Source organism: Acomys minous (assembly GCF_964271855.1).
Source record: "Acomys minous genome assembly, chromosome: 2".
Taxonomy (NCBI): domain Eukaryota; kingdom Metazoa; phylum Chordata; class Mammalia; order Rodentia; family Muridae; genus Acomys; species Acomys minous.
This window is the reverse complement of record NC_140484.1, coordinates 36,194,987-36,213,713: the sequence shown is the minus strand read 5'-3', so window position 1 is coordinate 36,213,713 and position 18,727 is coordinate 36,194,987. Positions and strand designations below refer to the sequence as shown.

The 18,727-nt window shown below is 41.4% G+C and overlaps 1 protein-coding gene across 2 annotated transcripts in view; it reads right to left on the bottom strand.

The window, feature by feature from the left end:
* CFAP95 (cilia and flagella associated protein 95) overlaps positions 1-18,727 on the bottom strand; it is an 86,636-nt gene that overhangs the window by 41,360 nt on the left and 26,549 nt on the right. For both annotated transcript variants that reach the window (XM_084774071.1, XM_084774070.1), the window contains exon 2: positions 14,437-14,542. In XM_084774071.1, the coding sequence (XP_084630197.1) occupies positions 14,437-14,542 (106 nt within the window). The remainder of the gene's footprint in view (positions 1-14,436; positions 14,543-18,727) is intronic.

Here is an 18,727-nt window from a genome sequence, read left to right as displayed (position 1 = left end):
GAAAGAAACAACCTGATAGGCTGTGATCATACAGTGGAGGAGAAGGTCCCCTTCTGTCACAGACATAGGGGAGGGGAATAGAGTGAAAGAGGGAGGGATGGGGGAACAGGAAGATACAAGTGAGGGGATAACAACTGAGATGTAATCTGAAAAAAATCACTTAAATAAAAAAAGAAGAAGAAAAGGAAAGAAACAAAGAAAGAGCCCAAACATCAGAATTCCAGACGCTTAAATCCCAGGACAAAAGTACTAATATGAACAACCAAGACAGTATGCCTCTTCAAGAAGACAGCAATCCTATTGCAACAGGCCAAGAGAAAAGCAATTCAGCTGAAGCCCAAGACAAGTACTTTGAAATACCAATTACAAATATATTCAAAGACTTTAAAGAAAATATTAATAAATGCCTTATTAAAAGATCATGAAAATACAAACTGTTGAATGAAGACATTTCAAGACATGAAAATACATTTAATAAAACAGATAGGATCACTAAAGAAAACCCAAAATGAAATAAGGATGGAAATGAAAAACTTAGGATATCAAACAAGAGGCCCAGAGATAAGCCTCATCAACACATTGAGAGAATTTCAAGTTCTGGAGACAAGGTAGAAGAAATAGATATCTGAGTCAAAGAAAATGTTAAATCTAAAATAAAAAAAATAAAAAAATCCAGTCATTGGTTTACAGTTTCAAAGACTTAGTCCATTATCAATGCAGGAAAGAGGGCTGTGTGCTGGAGGAGCTAAGAGTTCTATATTACGATCATCACACAGCAGGAGGACACTGCCTGGAGCTTAAGCAATAGATGAGGCCTCAAAGCCCTGCCTACTCAGTGACAGGCTTCCTCCAACAAGGCCACACCTACTCCAACAAGGTCACACCACCTAATAGTGCCACTCCCTATGTGCCAAGCATTCATACACATGAGTCTATGAGGGCCATACCTATCCAAACTACCACACTAGAAAAATACCAAAACTACAAATAGTAGGGGTAAAAGAACAAGAAGAAACAAAGGCATAGAAGAGAGTTTGGAAAAGTCATAGAAAAAAATTTCTCCAATCTAAAGAAAGAAGTGTCTATTAAGATACAAGAAGCTGAGTGAAGACCATGTAGACAGGACCATAAAAATATTCACTATAATGCATAATAACCAGAACACCAAGTGTTCAAACCATAGACAGGACATTGTCAAAGAGAAAAAGACCAAGTTACATCTAAAGGCGGGCACATTAGAATAACGCCTGGCTTTTCAATGAAAAAATGAACACCAGAAGGGCCTGGACAGATGCTCAAAAAACTTGAGAGACTGCAGATGCCAGTTCAGACTGTGGTATCCATCAAAACCATCAATCACAAATAGGCGAAGAAAGAAAAACATTCAACAATAAAAACAAATTAAAGCAGGACCTAGCTACAAATCCATCTCTACAGAAGGCACTAGAAGGAAAACTTTAGTCTGAAGAGATTAATTGCACCCAAGAGAACACAAGGACTACATAATGCCAGAACAATAAGTCAAAAAAGGAGGGAGAAGCCTACCCCATTACAAGAAAATAGGAATCAATAACTACAGCTCATTGATAACTCAATATTAATGGTCTCAATTTTCCCAATTTAAAAAAAAGACATGTACTAACAGATTGTATTGGAAAACAGGATCCATCTTTTTGTTAATCAAAGAAAGACACTTCACCATCAAGGATATGCAACATCTTAAGGTAAAAGAATGGAAAAAGGTATTCCAAGCAAAGGAACCCATGAAGACAGTATGTGTCACCATTTTATATCTGGCAAAATATACTTCAAATCAAAACTAATCAGAAGAGATAGGGAAGGACACTACATACTCATTTTAAAGGATATTACAAATTCAAACATTTATGTTTACAACATAAAGACAGTCAAGTTCAGAAAAGAAACATTTCTGCAGCTAAAATCACATATTGGTCCTCACTGTGGGTGACTGTGGGTGACTTCAATACTCCACTCTCACCAGTAGACAAGCAATCCAGACAAAAACTAAACAGAGAAATGCTAGAGTTAAATCATGTCTTAAATCAAATGGACCTAACAGATATATGCAGAACATTGCAACCAAACACTAAATAATATGCTTTCTTTTCTCCAAAATTCCCCACATATATACATACTAGCCAGAAATTAGAAACAGCCTACACACCCATCAGCTGATGAATAGATCGTGAAAATGTGGTATGTGATGCAAATAGATTATTCAGCTATTAAGAAAATTTAATTTATTAAATTTGCAGGCACATGGATGAAGCTAAAAACAGTCACCTTGAATGAGGTGACTCAGATCCCAAAAGACAATAACTATTAATTTGTTAGCTTTCAGTATGTGTGCTGCAATCCTAATGACCACAGAGGTCAGGCACCGAGGAAGCGACCATAGGAGGTACCAAGGAAGGAGAAGTAGAATACAAAGCAACGGAGTGGGAAAGGTGACACTGGAAAAGCAGGATTAAGTAGGGAGGGGGGTGGGAGAGGAGGAAAGGGAGGAAAAGGTGATCATCAACCCAGGTACAAACCCTAAGACCTGCAACTGACTTACCTGCAGGAAATGCTGACGAAGTAGGGGCACAGATGTTATGGTACTAACCAACCACTTTTCATTGGATTTAAGGCCCACTCCATGATATGAAACCCATAATGCTGAAGGGACCAAGAACCTGAGGTTAGATAGGTCATGGGCCGAAAGGAAAATCTACCACTATTATTTTGCAAAAGAAACAGTAATAAAATGACCCCTAATGATATACTGCCATGCCTGTAGATCAGTGCCTTGTTCAATCCACATCCAAGGAGCTTTTTGCAGTAAATTAGAATTAACATAGAGACCCACAACTGGACAACGTGCAGATAGTGAGAGACTTTGGGTCACTCAGTCATAAATAGAATTTCCTCAACAAATTCCTTCCTTCGAGGCTCAGGGATCGGTGGAGCATGTGCACTGTGTGTCCAGGGGAACTGGCCCAGAGAAAGTGAGATTGAGACGTGTTCAAACCCCAAGAGTCTCATCTTGAAACCAGCAGGAGTAAGGATCACTCTCTCCCTGGTTTGGGTCTGTATGTCCTAACACATGACACGGTAGTCTTGTCACCCCTACCTCTCCCATCCTAGAGGTGTCATGTAGTCACATGGCCTGGTGGCCAGGTTTCAGGGTTCCTCATAAGGACACCTCTGAGCTAGCACCTGGAATTCCTTTCCGTTCAAACGAAGCATTCCCGGCAATTCTCAGCCCCAGCCCAATGATGCACAATCACCCCCCCCCCCGAAAACCCCTACCCACTTCTGCAAGGTTTATTTAGCGCTATTCCCCCGCCCCTCCCCCCACCCTATAAAGCAGAGCTTTATCACTGGAAGAGCTAACTGTATTGGAGAAGGCTTCCCTGCACCCCAGCACTCACCCGTCACTGCTGGACCAACAGCCTGCTAACCCACCCGCCCTGCTAACCTTCATTCATTCCGGTCCAGCGTCTGTAAGCTTCCATGCCTGGAAGCCCCAAGGGGAAGCAGCAAAGCCTCTGGCTAGGGAACAACAGGGATCCAAGAGGAAGAGGAGGCAGGGAGACTGTGAGAGCCAGAGGTCACGGATTAATCCAAGCAAACAGTGTCTCTAGGCACAAAAGGACTGAACTCGAAGAGACTGTGGCAGCGTGCCCAACACCTGAAAAGGCTCAAACCATACAGCGCTCGGAGAGGGAAGTGGACAGAGTCCCAGCCCTAACCAAGAAACTGTAACAGACACCTGCTGGCGAAGGGCAAGCCAGTTTTCTCCAATAGAGCTTCACTAGGTGTATTGACTACACTTCAGAGCAGGTCTCAGGCCCATGAGAAGTGGGCCAACGCAAAATAAACACAATGGTATGTTTGTGAACTTCTTCATTTTTCTGTGTTTTGGCATTCTTTTGTCTTATTGGTCTTTTACCTGTTTGCACTGATTTTAGTTTTTCTGTTTTGTGGGGCTTATTTGCTTCAAAAAAAATTTTTTTTTTGTTATTTTCATTTTTGCTTCTTGTGGGTTTTTTTGTTCACTTGTTTTTAAGAGAGAGAGAGGAGGGGAGAGGGAGAAACTGTATGCACATAATGATGGGTGGGGAGGGGAACTATGGTCAAAACATATTAGAAATATTTTTAATTAAAATAAATTAAAAATGAAAAATACAACCCAAGCCACCTGCATAAATAAAAAATGATCTCCGTAAAGGCCATTCTTTGTTGTTGTTGTTTTGTTTTGTTTTGTTATTTTGGTTTTTCAAGACAGGGTTTCTTTGTGTTATCTTGAATGTCCTGGACTCATTTTGTAGACCAGGCTGGCCTGGAACTCACAGCAATCCACCTGCCTCTACCTCCGAGTACTGGGATTAAAGGTGTGCGCCACCACGCCTGGCTCTGGAAAGGCCTTTCTTGTTTCTCAACAATTATGCTGTCCTTGGGGACCTGCTTCCACATCTAGATCAACTCAGAACCTAACAAACCCCTGAAAGGTCCCCACGAGTAAAATCACCTTTGTTTTGAACAAATGGGACTCATAGGATACAATCAGAAAAATATTTCATTCTCCCCACTACCTGTTCAAGCAAGCCTTTAAAAGACTAAAAGAAATAAATTCTAGGAGATCTTTTTTCTTCTCTGATCTTTCTGACATGGAACAATTTCCTGTCACAAAATAGTTTTGGCTATTTAGTTAATAGTAGACAAATAATCACAAAAGTACCTTCTAATTGTTGTTCCGGTGTCTGAAGTGGGGAAAGCGGATCAGTTAGGAAAATAGAAAATTAGTCACCTTCCCATCCCCTCTGCAGTCTTTTCTAGACCCAAAAGTGAGCTGTATATTTTGATAGAAGAGAAAATCCTAGGCCTTAAATGAAATTCACCATTTTGATGTGATATTCTAATTATTGGAACACAACCAATAGGCTTTTTTATGATTTAAAACTGACCATACACTTGATGGCACTTGTACAAGATATGTACAGTGGAATTTTATTCGGCCATAAAGGAAAAAGTGAAACTAGCAAGAAAGTGGATGAAACTGAAAGACACTGTAGGCAGCAATGTAACCAAGGCTCAGAAAGACAACTGCCACAGGCTCTCTCCTCTGTAGATCCTAGCCTGTAGCTGTTAAATATTTATATCTAGGTGGGAGTAGATACGTAAAGGCCAGGAAACTAGAAAGAAGCCCGTGAAATGATAAAGAAAAAAGATGCTTTAAGGAAAGGTGTAGGGCAGACAATAAAACTGAGTGAAAAGGGGAAACAGTGAGACAAAAGGGAGCAGCGGAGAAGGGAAATAGAGAAAGGAGATGTGGTGGGGCAGCGACAGAATCAGCCAAAATGATGTACGAAAATGTCACACGTAAACCTGTTACGTTTTGTCTTAGGTGTTTAAGTGCTTTGCCAACATGCATGTCTGTGTAACATGTGAACGCCTGGTGCCCGTGGAGGTCAGAGGAGGGCAATGGATCCCCTGAAAATGCAGTTACCAGCAGCTGTGAGCCACCATGTGGGCACTGGGAACTGAACCTGTGTCCAGGAAGTGCTCGTAACTGCTGAGCCATCACCCCAGCTGTTGCTTTAGAAGCTAATTTTAAACAAAATATTTAAATAAAGAAAATAAGTACTAGGGATAAATTATGACCTACTTTGGGTAGACACTGACTCAATAAAAGGAAGTAAGTTGAAAGTGGAGCAAAAAAAAAAAACTGATTTTTTTTTTTACTGAAGGAAGTCTAAGTTTTTTTAGTAATTTATTCAGATTACATCTCAATTGTTATCCCATCACTTGTATCCTCCCATTCCTCCCTCCCTCTCGCTTTCTTTCTTTTTTGTTTTTTATATATATATATATTTGTATGGTCTTTTTAATTAATTTATTCAGATTACAACTAAATTGTTATCCCATCACTTATATCTTCCTGTTCCTCCCTCCCTTCACCCCCACCCTATTCCCCTCCCCTAGGCCCATGACCGAGGGGGATCTCCTCCCCCACTTTATGGTCACAGGCTATCAAGTCTCATCTTGGTAGTCTGCCTATTCTTTCTTTGAGTGCCACCTGGGATCCCCACCAAGAGGAGGTAGTCAAATATGGGGCACCAGAGTTCATTTCAGAGTCAGTCCCCGCTCTCCACACAACTGTGGAGAATGTCCTGTCCATTGGCTAGATCAGAGTAGGGGTCCGATATTTACTACTTGTATTGTCCTTGGTTAATGCAATAGTTTGAGCATACACCCATGGGCCCTGATCCACCCATTACGATGTTCTTCTTGTAGGTTTCTAAGATCCTCTGGATCCTTCTATTTCCCCATCTCCTACAGATGTGAGGACATCCTACTGAGACTCTGGTTTTATTTTTAGTTTAAAGTTTCAAGAATCCCATATATGAGTACTATACCATTCCTGGTGCTCTCTCTCCCCCCTCTGAAGCTCATTTCCATGTCACTCCCACCTCTCAAATTCATGACTTTATCCAAGCATAAAGAAGCAATGACAAAGCAGTGCAAACAGATGGTGGAGGCAAAAAAAAAAAAAAAAAAAAAGTGTGAATGTCCCACCATGTTTGCTTATCCATGACCATACCATTTAAGTTTCATTAATCAAATGTATACCTGCTTAAACAAACTGCTATTCATGGGGGGGAAACTAGTTTATGCTAATGCTAAACTAAGGCACGTTGACTGATGCAGATGCAGAGCAGCAAAGGAGAGGTGTGTGATCTAAAGGTCTGTGTCCTGCTTTCCTTTCTGTCCCAAGCCCTTAGAAATTGCAGAGGCAATATTTGGTAGAAGAAATAAACCCACAGATGCAGCAGAAATCAGGCAAGAAACACTCGATGGGCCAAAATGTTAATAGAACTCTTGAAAGAGAAAAGGCAGATGCAGTCTCGTTGATGCTAGAAAATATGGTCCAGAGGAGTTCCAGGGCAGGATGGACAAGAGGCTGCCATTAGGAGGATGCAGAGGGGAAAAACAAGAGGATGCCCTGGCCCAGCATCCCACTGCCCCCAAAGGACCCCCCTTTGATAAAGGCACTTGAAGTGATTTTATCTGTAGGACTCTGGTTTATGGGTTTCCTTCAGTTATTTAGGTGGAAACACAAGAGGCATCTTTAAGATTGCGCCATCACATTCCCATCTACTTAGTCAAAGACAGCTATCTAAATTGATGGAGTGCATTGTACTGGAACTTCTGGGGTGATATAATTATTTCCTCTCATTACCCCATTAGGGTCATTAAATTTAATGCCGTGTTTTCCACCAACACAGTTTACATTTCGGCATATAAACTGTCCTTTTAAAGGTCTTTTCTATTTTTATCAGATAAATACAAATTATATGAATTTATAGGATGTGATGTTCCAACGTGTTGAATTGTACAACGACCAAACCCGAATAATTGTTATATTCATTACTTCAAATATTTATCATATCTTTAAAGTAAATACATACAAAGCCTTCTCTTTCATCTAATTTAAAACCCCCACTGTTATGAACCACAGCCCTGGTGCTGTGCAACAGAACACCAGCACTCACCCCCACCTAATTGGCACTTTGCACTACTTACTTACTCTGCCCACCCTCCCTCCCCAAACTCTCTCCTTCAACTTTACTCAGTTCTACAAACAAGATTTTTACTTCAAGAGGAGGCACAAAATACTTCTTGAAAAGTGGTCCTTTCTTGTGCTTGGTGAAACACAAAACCAGCCCCAGGACTCTTCTGGTTACCCTTGTAGTATATATTTTCTCTGGCTATTTCTTTCCCAAGAAGAACCAAGCTGGCCAGGTGAGATGCTCAGTTGCTATACAAAGGTCACACCTTGTTTAAAGTCAAAGAATCTTTGCCTTGGGGCTTGCTTTGGCCTGCTTTACTTCAGTGGGAGCAGGGGCTGCAGCTGTCTTCCTGCACTCCTGGAATTGGTCCCTGCTCTGCAGATCCCTCTTGTCTGGGTCGGAATGAGAGGTTGCTGATGGAAGGATCTCGGGATGCGAGGCAGGAGAGATTCAAGAAGGGCAGGATGCAATCCGTTTCTTGCTTCCTCTGGGGATGTCTGTGTTTTACCACCCATTCCTGACATATATTTATGAATATTCAAAGATGACCTTCTTGAAATGCTCTGGTAGCTTTGAGCTCCTCTCCGGAAGAATAAAAGGTAGTTCTCACGACTCTGGCTGGGTTTTAAATTACTGTTCCAAAGGTCATGAATTTGAAGTCAAAAGGAAACAGGAGGAGTTGTCAAGGGAGTGGAAATTATGCCAATACAGTACTCTTGTGTGAAATTCCGAAAAAAAAAAAAGAGTTTAAATGAAATAACAGCCTGCTTCAACCCTTTGAAATGCAGGTGGTCCTCCCCTCAGTCTACGTGAGGACAGGCTCTGAGGTGACCACATGTCACTTTTCCCTTTCCCATGGCACGCACTTGGTTCACAAGAGCCACTTTTTGGCCCAAGGATGTCCTTGTGCTACCCTAGACAGACATGCAGCCAGCTCCTTCCTTCTGTGCTGCTTCTCCCGGTAGATCGCCAGAGCCTTGTGTCCGTAATTCCCTATTGTCCAAGGAGCTTTCCAGATGCAACTTAGAGCACAGCCTTACCCAAACCCTCAAACTCCTATGCCATTCACGTGAACGGGGCCTCATGGTGCCAACTTCTCTGAGAACCTTGCACAAGTAAGTTCATGGTTCACTTCAGCTTGCGAAACTTTTATTTTGTTCTTAGCCCTTTAGAGCCTTAGCTGAAATATAGACAGAGTATATGCTGTTACAAATAAGTGATGCTCACGGTAATCCCTGCAGCCAGGGAATTAAAGCATTACAGACTTTTAACCAGCTAAACAGAAATATTATTGGACATAAGAGGTGGCCACTCAGCAGCAATCTTTCAAAAAAGGAAAATGCTAAGAAAGCATTCTGGAGGGGAAACAGATGGGAAAGAGCTAGCCAGCATGTTTGTACACATAAGTCAAGGGAAGGGGACAAAAGATGAAGCTACCCAACATATACAGCGATATATAACTTATTATATACATTATTTATAATAATATTATACACACACACACACACACACACACACACACACACAAATATATTATTTCAAGCAAGACCACAGAAGTCAGGATGCAGTTGTATGAGGATCAAAAAGCTATCAGACTCATTGTGAAGCTGTGTGGCAAATCCAAGTGGCAGATGGAAGAGTATTTAAAGCATTAGACTTTGGTGCCAACTTGAATATTTGACCTAGCTATTTGACCTTGAACAAGTGCTTTCATAGGATCTCAGTTTCCTTCTCTGTACAATACAGGTCACAGTTGGTACCTGTCTGAGTCATGAAGAAGGTAAAACCAGGCACTTTTCATACTGAACTGAAGTATCATCACATTGATAGGGGAAATCACAAAACTATTGTAGCCAGGCTGCCCACGTCTGTCCCCCATACCCAGTGTATTCCCATCTTTAGCTAGATAGAAGGATTAGCCCAGTTTTATAGATTTTCTGGGCTCTTCATGTGTCCAGAATTATATAATTCCATTTATAAAAGTCCCCAGTCCAGCGAAATTAGCACTTCTATTATACCAAGTGCCCCCTTTCTCAGCTCAAGGCTGCAGGCCTGGGAGTCTGCAACTGCAAGGATGGAGCTTTGGACTCTGCTGCTGCTTCCCTTTGCTGACTCCCTTCTCTTTTCATGGTTGCCTGCTAGTTCTGGCTGAGGGGGAGAGATAGGTGGAAAGATGTGATTATATATATACATATTTTTTTTTTCATGACAAGGTTTCTCTATGTAGCCTTAGGTGTCCTGGACTCACTTTGTAGATCAGGCTGGCCTCGAACTCACAGAAATCTGCCTGCCTCTGCCTCCCAAGTGCTGGGATTAAAGGTATGTGCTACCATTGCCTGGCTGGAAAGATGTGATAATATTAAGTAGCCCTTACTCCCTTGACATGAGCCAGAGAGCATGGGTTTGGCTAACGGTTGAAATCAACTCCTCTCCTAGGACATTTTTTAGATTGCTTTCTGACATTCTTTTTACTGAGCATTGCAGTACACTGGAGAGGCAGAGCTTCACCCCTCCACTCGCTATCTGACACCCCCAACCCCCAGCCCCCGCCCCAGGCTCAAACAAGGTAGAACAGTTCCTTCTAGCATGTGTTTTACTTCAAATATTTTTTTTAATGTTAACTCCAAAGATATGAGGAGAAAGACTACTGACCCAAGTCACCAATGGCCAAATTAATTAAAGCAAGCAATTACTTGAAGCAAGCTCTTTTATTTCTGTACACTGGCTGCCTCTCCTAAGGCAAGGTTCAAGAGATCAGCATTTGATGTGGGGAAGATAAAGGGTAGCTAAAGATAGCTCAGGAGTAGGGAGTTTCCAAATTGGAGGGTTGGGCAGGCAAATAGACAGAGTTACAGAAAGAGAACATAACAAGGTAGTCATAGCAACAGGTGGTCATAACAAGGTAGTCATAACAAGGTGGTTATAACAAGGTAGTCATAACAACCATTGATCATAATAACCTTTTGAACAAAGGTAGGGTTACAAGATGCTCATAGAAACTTTTGGAAACAAAGACATAGTTGATGCTTCCTGGGACAGGCAGTACAAAACAATTTGTACTTAAGGTTATAAGTGTGGTATAGCCCAATCCCTGAGAAACAGAGGTTTAATCATAAACATAAATGAACCTACTTTGTCTTTACTATAGATGGCTTTCAAGCTTAAGGCAAGCTGGTTCATCATTTATTTTTCTGAAGGGGCAACTCAGTCATTGTCTTGACTGATTATATTTTACTACCCCAGCTTATGATCTGAGTCCTTTCCAGTTTATCTCAAATCCCTGCAGTAGTAGCCCTGATGTCTACATACTGTGACTAGCCAGGCTGGTCCCTAACTCCAGGCAGAAACTATCATATTATAACTGAACATGAACTGCCACCATTTATGCAATAATGATTTCCCCTGTGCCAGTAGGACCTCATGGAACCAGGCCTGAGATCATGACCAAGAAGACCGCAGTTTAACCAAGATGACTGTGTATATTTCTTGGCTCCTCCCTTTTATTCTTCCATATAATCCTGAAGTTCTCATTGGTACCCTGTTGAGGGTTTAGGATGTCTCTCTTTCTGTTCCTTCTCAGTGTGGCAACAGCAGATGAATTCTTCCTGCCATCGCCATGTCTCTGACTGGACTTTGGAAGCCGTGTGGTCTATTAGAAAGATCCCCTCCCCCCACATACACAGAGTCAGTCCTCTAGCCTAGCATTGCAGTAACAGCAATCCCTCTTCTGGGCTTTGGTATTTAGCAGATCTTTTGTGCTGCACTGTTGACTCTCTGCCCCAGTTCTACAGTCTTTCTGAGAGGACTCCAGCAGATTTTACCTCATGACTCATCTCAGTGAACACATTCAGAGATACTTGGACATTCTGAGGGCAGCTTCCTCCCTCTGTCCTCTCTTCTGCCACACCAGGAACCAGGCCTAACATTAACATTCTCAAGCTAGAGTCACATACCAGGGCCCTACATCTTTGAAATGTCAGGACACATGTCTCTCAGAATAGTTTCCATGACATCCCTCTCAACTAGGGAAAAGGGAACAAGCAATCCTCATGTACACAAATCCTCTTTCTTTGGACAGCACTTTCCAGAAACCATAACAAGCCAGGACCATCTCTCTCTGGTTTGGAGGTCTCAGGTGGCCCTGCCTAGGCTGACTCGCTCCTCAGGTTATGTGATGCCTGATGACTATCAGGAGTGTTCACAGCTGGCTGTAGTGGCGACACTTGGGAGGTGGGGGAAGAAGGATTAGAAGTTCAAGTTTATTCTCAGCTTGAGGCCAGCCTGGTCTACATGAAACACTAGCTAAATAAATAAACACACAAACAAATAAACATTTACAGAGTTGTTCCAGACTTTAGGCTTCTGTAAAAACTTTGGGAAAGGGGATTAATTAATTAATTAATTAATTAAGCCAGGAAGCCCTGAACTAGTGTCTACTTCTCCCTGGACACTGGGGACATTGAGTGAGTGATGTTAAGATTGATAAGGGTAGGTTTAGAATGAGAATAATAACAGCTTCCTCAACAACTTTATAGCTTATTTTTAAAAAAACAAACAAAAATGCATAGATTTCTCTATCAGGGAAACTACAGCTTATTAAAATATGAAAATTGTGATTTTTATCAGAAATAGTAGTTTCTTGATCCATTTCCTTTGTATCTAAACCAGACTAGGAACTGGTAGAAGAAGGGCAGAGCTTTTATGATCACCACCAAATGTGTAGGAAAGGCCAGCTGTCCTGTTAAATCTAAGCCTTGACCACGACTGTACAGAAGCCAAGGAAAGAAATATCCAAGATCCATAAACCTCAATTTCCCCTCATCTCCCACAACCCAGACACCAGTGTACTTCTTGCTTGACTTTCTCTTGTTCTACTCAATCATCTGCTTAACAAGCCTGGAGTTTGGGAAGAGCATAGCAGGGCTGCTATTGACTGAGTTCAGCATCAGATACATAAGCTCCTCCTACATTCTGGTTGACTGCCCATGAGACATCTGGGAGCAAAGAGTAAGGAGCTTGGGTGAAAACAGAAATCTCACATTGCCTATGTGATTTGGGCTGGATCAAGAGAAAAATATGAGAACTGAGAAATAGAGATGTCAAGGGAACCCTGTGTGTGTGATTGGGAACGCTGCAGAGGGAAGTGCCTTCTCTGCCATTTCATTGGCCCCTGAAAGTTGCCTCATTCCATATCAAGGCAACTGTAACTATACTGCATCTCATTTCCCAGGTCATCCTGCTTGGACTCTGCTCATTACAACTAAAAGAAATGGAGGAAACCAAGCTGACACGCTAAGATAATTTATTCCTGCTACTCTAGAGAATAAAAAATATTTTAGAATAATTTTAAATCTATAAGCATGTCTTTTCTTAGGCTTGCCAATTTCAAAAAAGTGATCTGAGAGTATCGGCCTTTGGGGGAAAATATGAGATATACCCAGTGTTCTCAGCATGTTCACCTTCAGAAGCTCAAGAACGTCCGGGTTTGTAAGTGGTGTAGCAGCGGTGTCATTGACTGAGTTCAACATCAGACACCTGATCTCTACCCACATGCTGGCTGATGGCCAACAAGACATCCCAAGGTTCAGACAGATTTGTTGTGATCTTTATAATTTATTTGTGTGCATATGGTTTTGTATGTGTATGGTGTATGTGTACACATATGTGTAAGTGCTCATGCCTTAGATCTCAGTGCCAACACAGAGGCCAGAAGAGGACATGTGTCACTCTCTATTATTCTCCCCCTGTTCTTCTTGGGGTTGGGTCTCTTCCTGACTCTGGAGTTCCCTTGTTTTCTTCTGACAAGGCTGATCTTCCTGTGTTATGTGTGAGCCTCAGATGTCCTGCTTGTTGTGTGGGTACTGAGCTCATACCTCTGGTCCTCATGTTTTTGCAGCAAGTGCTCTCAATGATTGAATCATCTCTTCCAGCCCCTAAGATGCACTTTTATGTAGCCCCAAAGCTGCTGCCATTGTTCAGCACAACAGGGAGGAGTTTTTAGACCACTAGGCTCCTTCCTGTCTTCTGTTGACTGGGCAGACACTCAAGTGGACAAGCATTAACCCACTGCTTAAACAAATGCATATTCTTTCTGTAACTGGATCCAAAAAATGTTGTGACCATATTAATAGGTTTAATTTCTTGTACCTTGAGAAAAGCATTTTTTAAAAAAGAAAAAAAAATCAGAGGCCCGGGTTCAATCTTTATTTTCCACTCTCAGAAATCTCTCTTCCTGCCTCTAGAAAATGGAGCTAAATGCCTGGTTCACAGGGTTGTTCTGGAAGATAGAGAGGTTTATCCAGCAAGATGCTACTGCTGCATCACAGCATCACAGTCCTTGCAAGGCAGAACTGGGAGCCACCAAGGATCTTTAAGATGAAAGAGACTCTCTTTAAGAGGAGTTCTTGAGGTTATACTCTCAAAAGAAATTGGGGGACCAGTTTTATTGTCCCTTTTGTCTTGCCTCAAAATGGGGCTACTCAGCCTGACATGCATTCCTCCAATGACACGCCACCTTTATCAGACCAGGGAGGTGACCATATTTTGCACTTCCACCTGCAGAACTGTGAGTCACAAATAAATATCCTTACTTCATCCATAGCATGTGTCAGATATTTTGTTATAGCGTCAGAAAGCTAACTAATACAGTAAGGCAGCAAGCTAAGCACTTTGTGGTGTCTAGCTCACCCAATAACCTTAAGAAATAGGTTCATTGTAAAGGTTTGCTAAGTGCATTGCAACTCAGCTACATAATTAATTTCACAAACGACTAACACCATGGGAAAGAATACTCCTCGCCTTACTTCTTACTGGTTCAGTATGATGATTTCAGAAAAAGAAATAAACAGCAACTACTTACAGGACACTCAGTTCCAAGTCGCCAATATGTTGAATTACATAGTTTTCTCTCTGTCTCGGGATTCTCTATATCATAATCTTTTGGGTATCCTTCTCTGTCACGGTGCCTTCAGGGAAAAAAAAATTAAAGTCCCTTAGGAATAACACCTATTGATCATGTATTGCATTTAGAACTTTAAGTTTACTATATTTCATGCTATTATTTTAATCCTAAATTTGTACAACTCATGATGAATGATGTATTTCTCACCTCTCTTCAAGGAATGCTGAAACGACTGCTTAAAAACAACCTGGCACATTCAATAAAACTGATACTGTCACAAAAGCACTACTTAACCAACACAGTAATTACCCAGTAGCTCCAGTGAACTGAAACTTATTTAATAATGTAGATTAATTACTGACAATAAATTCTAAAATGAGATACGGGAATAGCTTTAAGATGCAACTTGTCACTTTAGAAATTCCCTCTACCGTGAATTTTAATTACATTGTTTTTCAAATGAGGGAGGATGCATTGATTGGTAGCCTTGTTTCCAAAGAGCACCTAAGGAAGCTGATAGCCACAAGCTAAAAATCAACAAAACCCTACTTCTTAAAGTGGGAGAGGGAAAAAAAACAAAAACAAAAACAAAACACTCCAGTCATCTTGGCTAAAAAGTGGTTGGGACTAATTTTATTTTTTAATGTATTTTTATTAAAATTTATTCACATAACATCCTGATTGTTATCTCCTTGCTTCTATCTTCCCACCCCCACCCTCCCTCCCTCTCCTGCCCTATTCCCCTTCCCTAGACCTCTGATAGGGGGTGCCCTCCTACCCCACTATCTGGCCTGTTAGGTCTCATCATGATATCCTGCATCCCCTTCCTCTGTGTGCCTGCAACGCTGTCTGGCCAAGGGGCAGTGAAGAAATTGTGGGCACCAGAGTGCATGTCAGAGGTTCAACAGAAGTCCCCTCCGCTCCGAGCTCCCCCCCCCACATCCCCACGTGGAAAATCAGCTGTCCATCTGCTGCATCTGAACAGGGAGTATTGGTTGGTGCATCAGTTTGTGCAGGAACCCCTTGGTCAAGGTCTGCAGGCTTTGGTGGTCTCCCAGGGGAGTTCCTGTTCCCTCATGGATCTTCCATCTGCCCCGAAGTCTTGCCTACAACTCTCAATGCTTCCCCCCTGAGTCTAGCTTTGAGTCCCAGCGTCTGTCCCAATTCCCCACTGGGTGGAGTCTTTCAGAGGGCATCTATTTTGGGCTAATATCCACTTATAAGTGAGTATATAACATACGTGTCTTTCTAGGTCTGAGTTTCCTCACTCAGGATGATCATTTCTAGTTCTATCCATTTGCTTGCAAATTTTAAGATTTTCTTGTTTTTAACAGCTGAATAGTATTCCATTGTGTAAATGTACCTCAGTTTCTTTATCCATTCTTCGGTTGAGGGGCATCTAGGTTGTTTCCAGATTCTGACTATTAAAAATAAAGCTGCTATGAACATAGTAGAGCAAATATCCTTGTTGTATGATGGAGCATCTTTTGGGTATATGCCCAGGAGTAGTATAGCTGAGTCCTGAGGTAGCACTATTCCCAATTTTCTGAGAAAGCGCCAGATTGATTTCCAAAATGGTTATATAAGTCTGCACTCCCACCAGCAATGGAAGAGTGTTCTCCTTTCTCCATACCCTTGCCAGCATGTGCTGTCACTTGAGCTTTTATCTTAGCCATTCTGATAGGTGTAAGATGAAATCTCATTGTCATTTTGATTTGCATTTCCCTAATGACTAAGGACATCGAGCATTTCTTTAAGTGTTTCTCAGCCATTCGATATTCCTCTCTTAAGAATTCTGTTTAGCTCCATTTATAAATTGGATTATTTGGCTTATTGGTGTTTAATTTCTTGAGTCCTTTATATATTTTGGATATTAGCCCTTTGTCAGATGTAGAGTTGGTGAAGATCTTTTCCCAATCTGTAGGCCGTTGCTTTGTTCTGTTGGCAGTGTCCTTTGCCTTTCAGAAGCTTCTCAGTTTCATGATTTATTAATTGTTGAGGCCTGGATTTGAACAGGTTGTGCCCCCACTGAAGGAGGGAATAATAGAAAGAGATTTGTTATAACGAGAAATGAAAAAGATGTGCTGTGGTTGACAACAGAAGTAAATTTTCCTATAGCTTTTTTTTTTTTAGGTTAAATAAAGGCAGTTGAGACCAAGCATCCTACAAAAGGGACTCAAAGGGATGCAAAGCAAGAGCTTTGCGTGGGATACTCAAAAATTCACTTAACTATCTGTTTATTCAGCTACAATTTGTAAGGTCCAGCTTGGTGAGTTTGAACAGGATATGCCCCCTCTGAAATTCAGGTATACATTTTATTTCCTCTGTGGCAGTTCTGGGGAACAAGGCTAGAAAGAGTTAATTATATCATTAAGAGACACTGGAGCTTTCCCTTACTGGCTTCACTTGGTAACACTGGGTGAATTCCCCACCTTGAGAGACTGGGTTAGTTACCTAGAGAGCCGACTGCTAGGTGAAACCACCCCTTGCCCTGTCTGGCATCTTCTGCTCCTCCAGCCTGACCTAGTGTGCTTGGTGGGTGCCATCACCTGGCCTTGAACTTCCAAACTTAAGTGCCATGAGCTTTCTTTTATAAATTACCCAGAATTGTGGTCTGAATGTGAAACTTCCCCCACAGGCTCATATTTTTGGTCCCTGGCAGTTTGGAAAGTTATAGAAGATTTTAGGAAGTGGGTCCTTGCTGGTAGAAGCGAGTCATTGCAGGTTGGCCTTGAGGTTTGACATCTAGGCTGTTTCCTGTCTGCACTCCCCGCTTCCTAGCTGAGGCTGTCTTATGACCAGTCAGCTCAGGTTCCTACCTCTATGCCCCCTCAAGTATAATACACAGCGTGTCCTTGAACTGTGGGCCATAATAAACCCTTCCTTTCCTCCTTCCTTCCGTCCTTCCTTCCTTCCTTCCTTCCTTCCGTCGCCTCTTGTCAGGTCTCTGGTCACAGGAACAAAGAAAATAACAAATACACCCAGCCACCAAGCGTTTTGTCTGAGCAACGGAAAGCCGACTGAGACAATGTTACATTTTATTGGGCTACATTTGCAACAGGCAAAAGAAAGCTACTCCCAGCCTCTGCACAGACAGACATTAACTTAGTAATTAGGAGGGAAAACCTTAACTTGGCCACTTTCTTCCAGCTATGAGAGGGCTTTTGTGGTATTGTGACAACCAGGATTCCTCTTTGCTGTCTTTGCATCTACAGAAGCATCCCCAGTTCCCTCGGTCTTCCATTATGAATTCATCCATGATGCTGATCACTCATGTATCTGTTGGCCATCTGTATGGTTGAGAAATGTCTGTCCAAGTTCGTTGATATTTAAGTTGCCTTACTGCGTTTTTTGTGATTGAAGTTTTTAGTTCCTTGCATATTTTGGACATGGACCTTCTGCCAGATGAATAGTTGGTTTATATTTTCTCCTCAAACTGTCTCCACTACTGTGATGAAGCTTTTAAAATGATGTAATTTAGTTAGTCTGGTTTTATTGTTATTGTTCTGTGATTTTTCTGGGTGGGGGTCTTGAAATAATGGACAGCACCCCAAAATTGGAAGATGTCTTGGTTCTAAAACCAGCAGCCTTAAAAAAAATCTTTGACATGTTGTTTTTAAGCTCAAATTTAAGAAATAAGAATTTTTGTGGCTTTAGCTCACTAGGTTGATACAAAGATTTTATATAAAAATATAAAAACACTCAGAATAGAAAAGCAACAGAGAAAGTTTTAAACATTGAACTATTTTAGAATCCTAAATATAGTGCAACATATATCATTAAAAGTCATAGTAAACACAAAAGACTCTGGGCAGCCAAAGTAATTCTCAGCAAAGGACATAGATGTAAACTAGAGCTCCAAGCGCTCGACAACAATGGCAAAAATACATATTAAAGGGGAAAAGACAGTATTTTCAATAAATGATGTTTGGAAACTTGGTATCTGCTATGAAAAGGTAATTTGATCCCTATCTCTCACCCTGCACAAAAAAAAAATCAATTACAAATAGTTTTTTTAAAAAACTCAATATAATACATAGACCTCTGAAACTATTAAAAGAAACCCTTCATGGGACGGGGTAGGCAAAGGATTTATCAATAAGACTCCAGTCACTCAGGAAATAAGACAAAAGCCTTTTAATTTCATGAAGTCCTATTTTTATTTGTCAATTGGAAATAGCTTACTAAGTGAGTAATACCCCCTACAGGGTAGTAGAATGTCTTTAACATCTATACATCTAACAAAGGA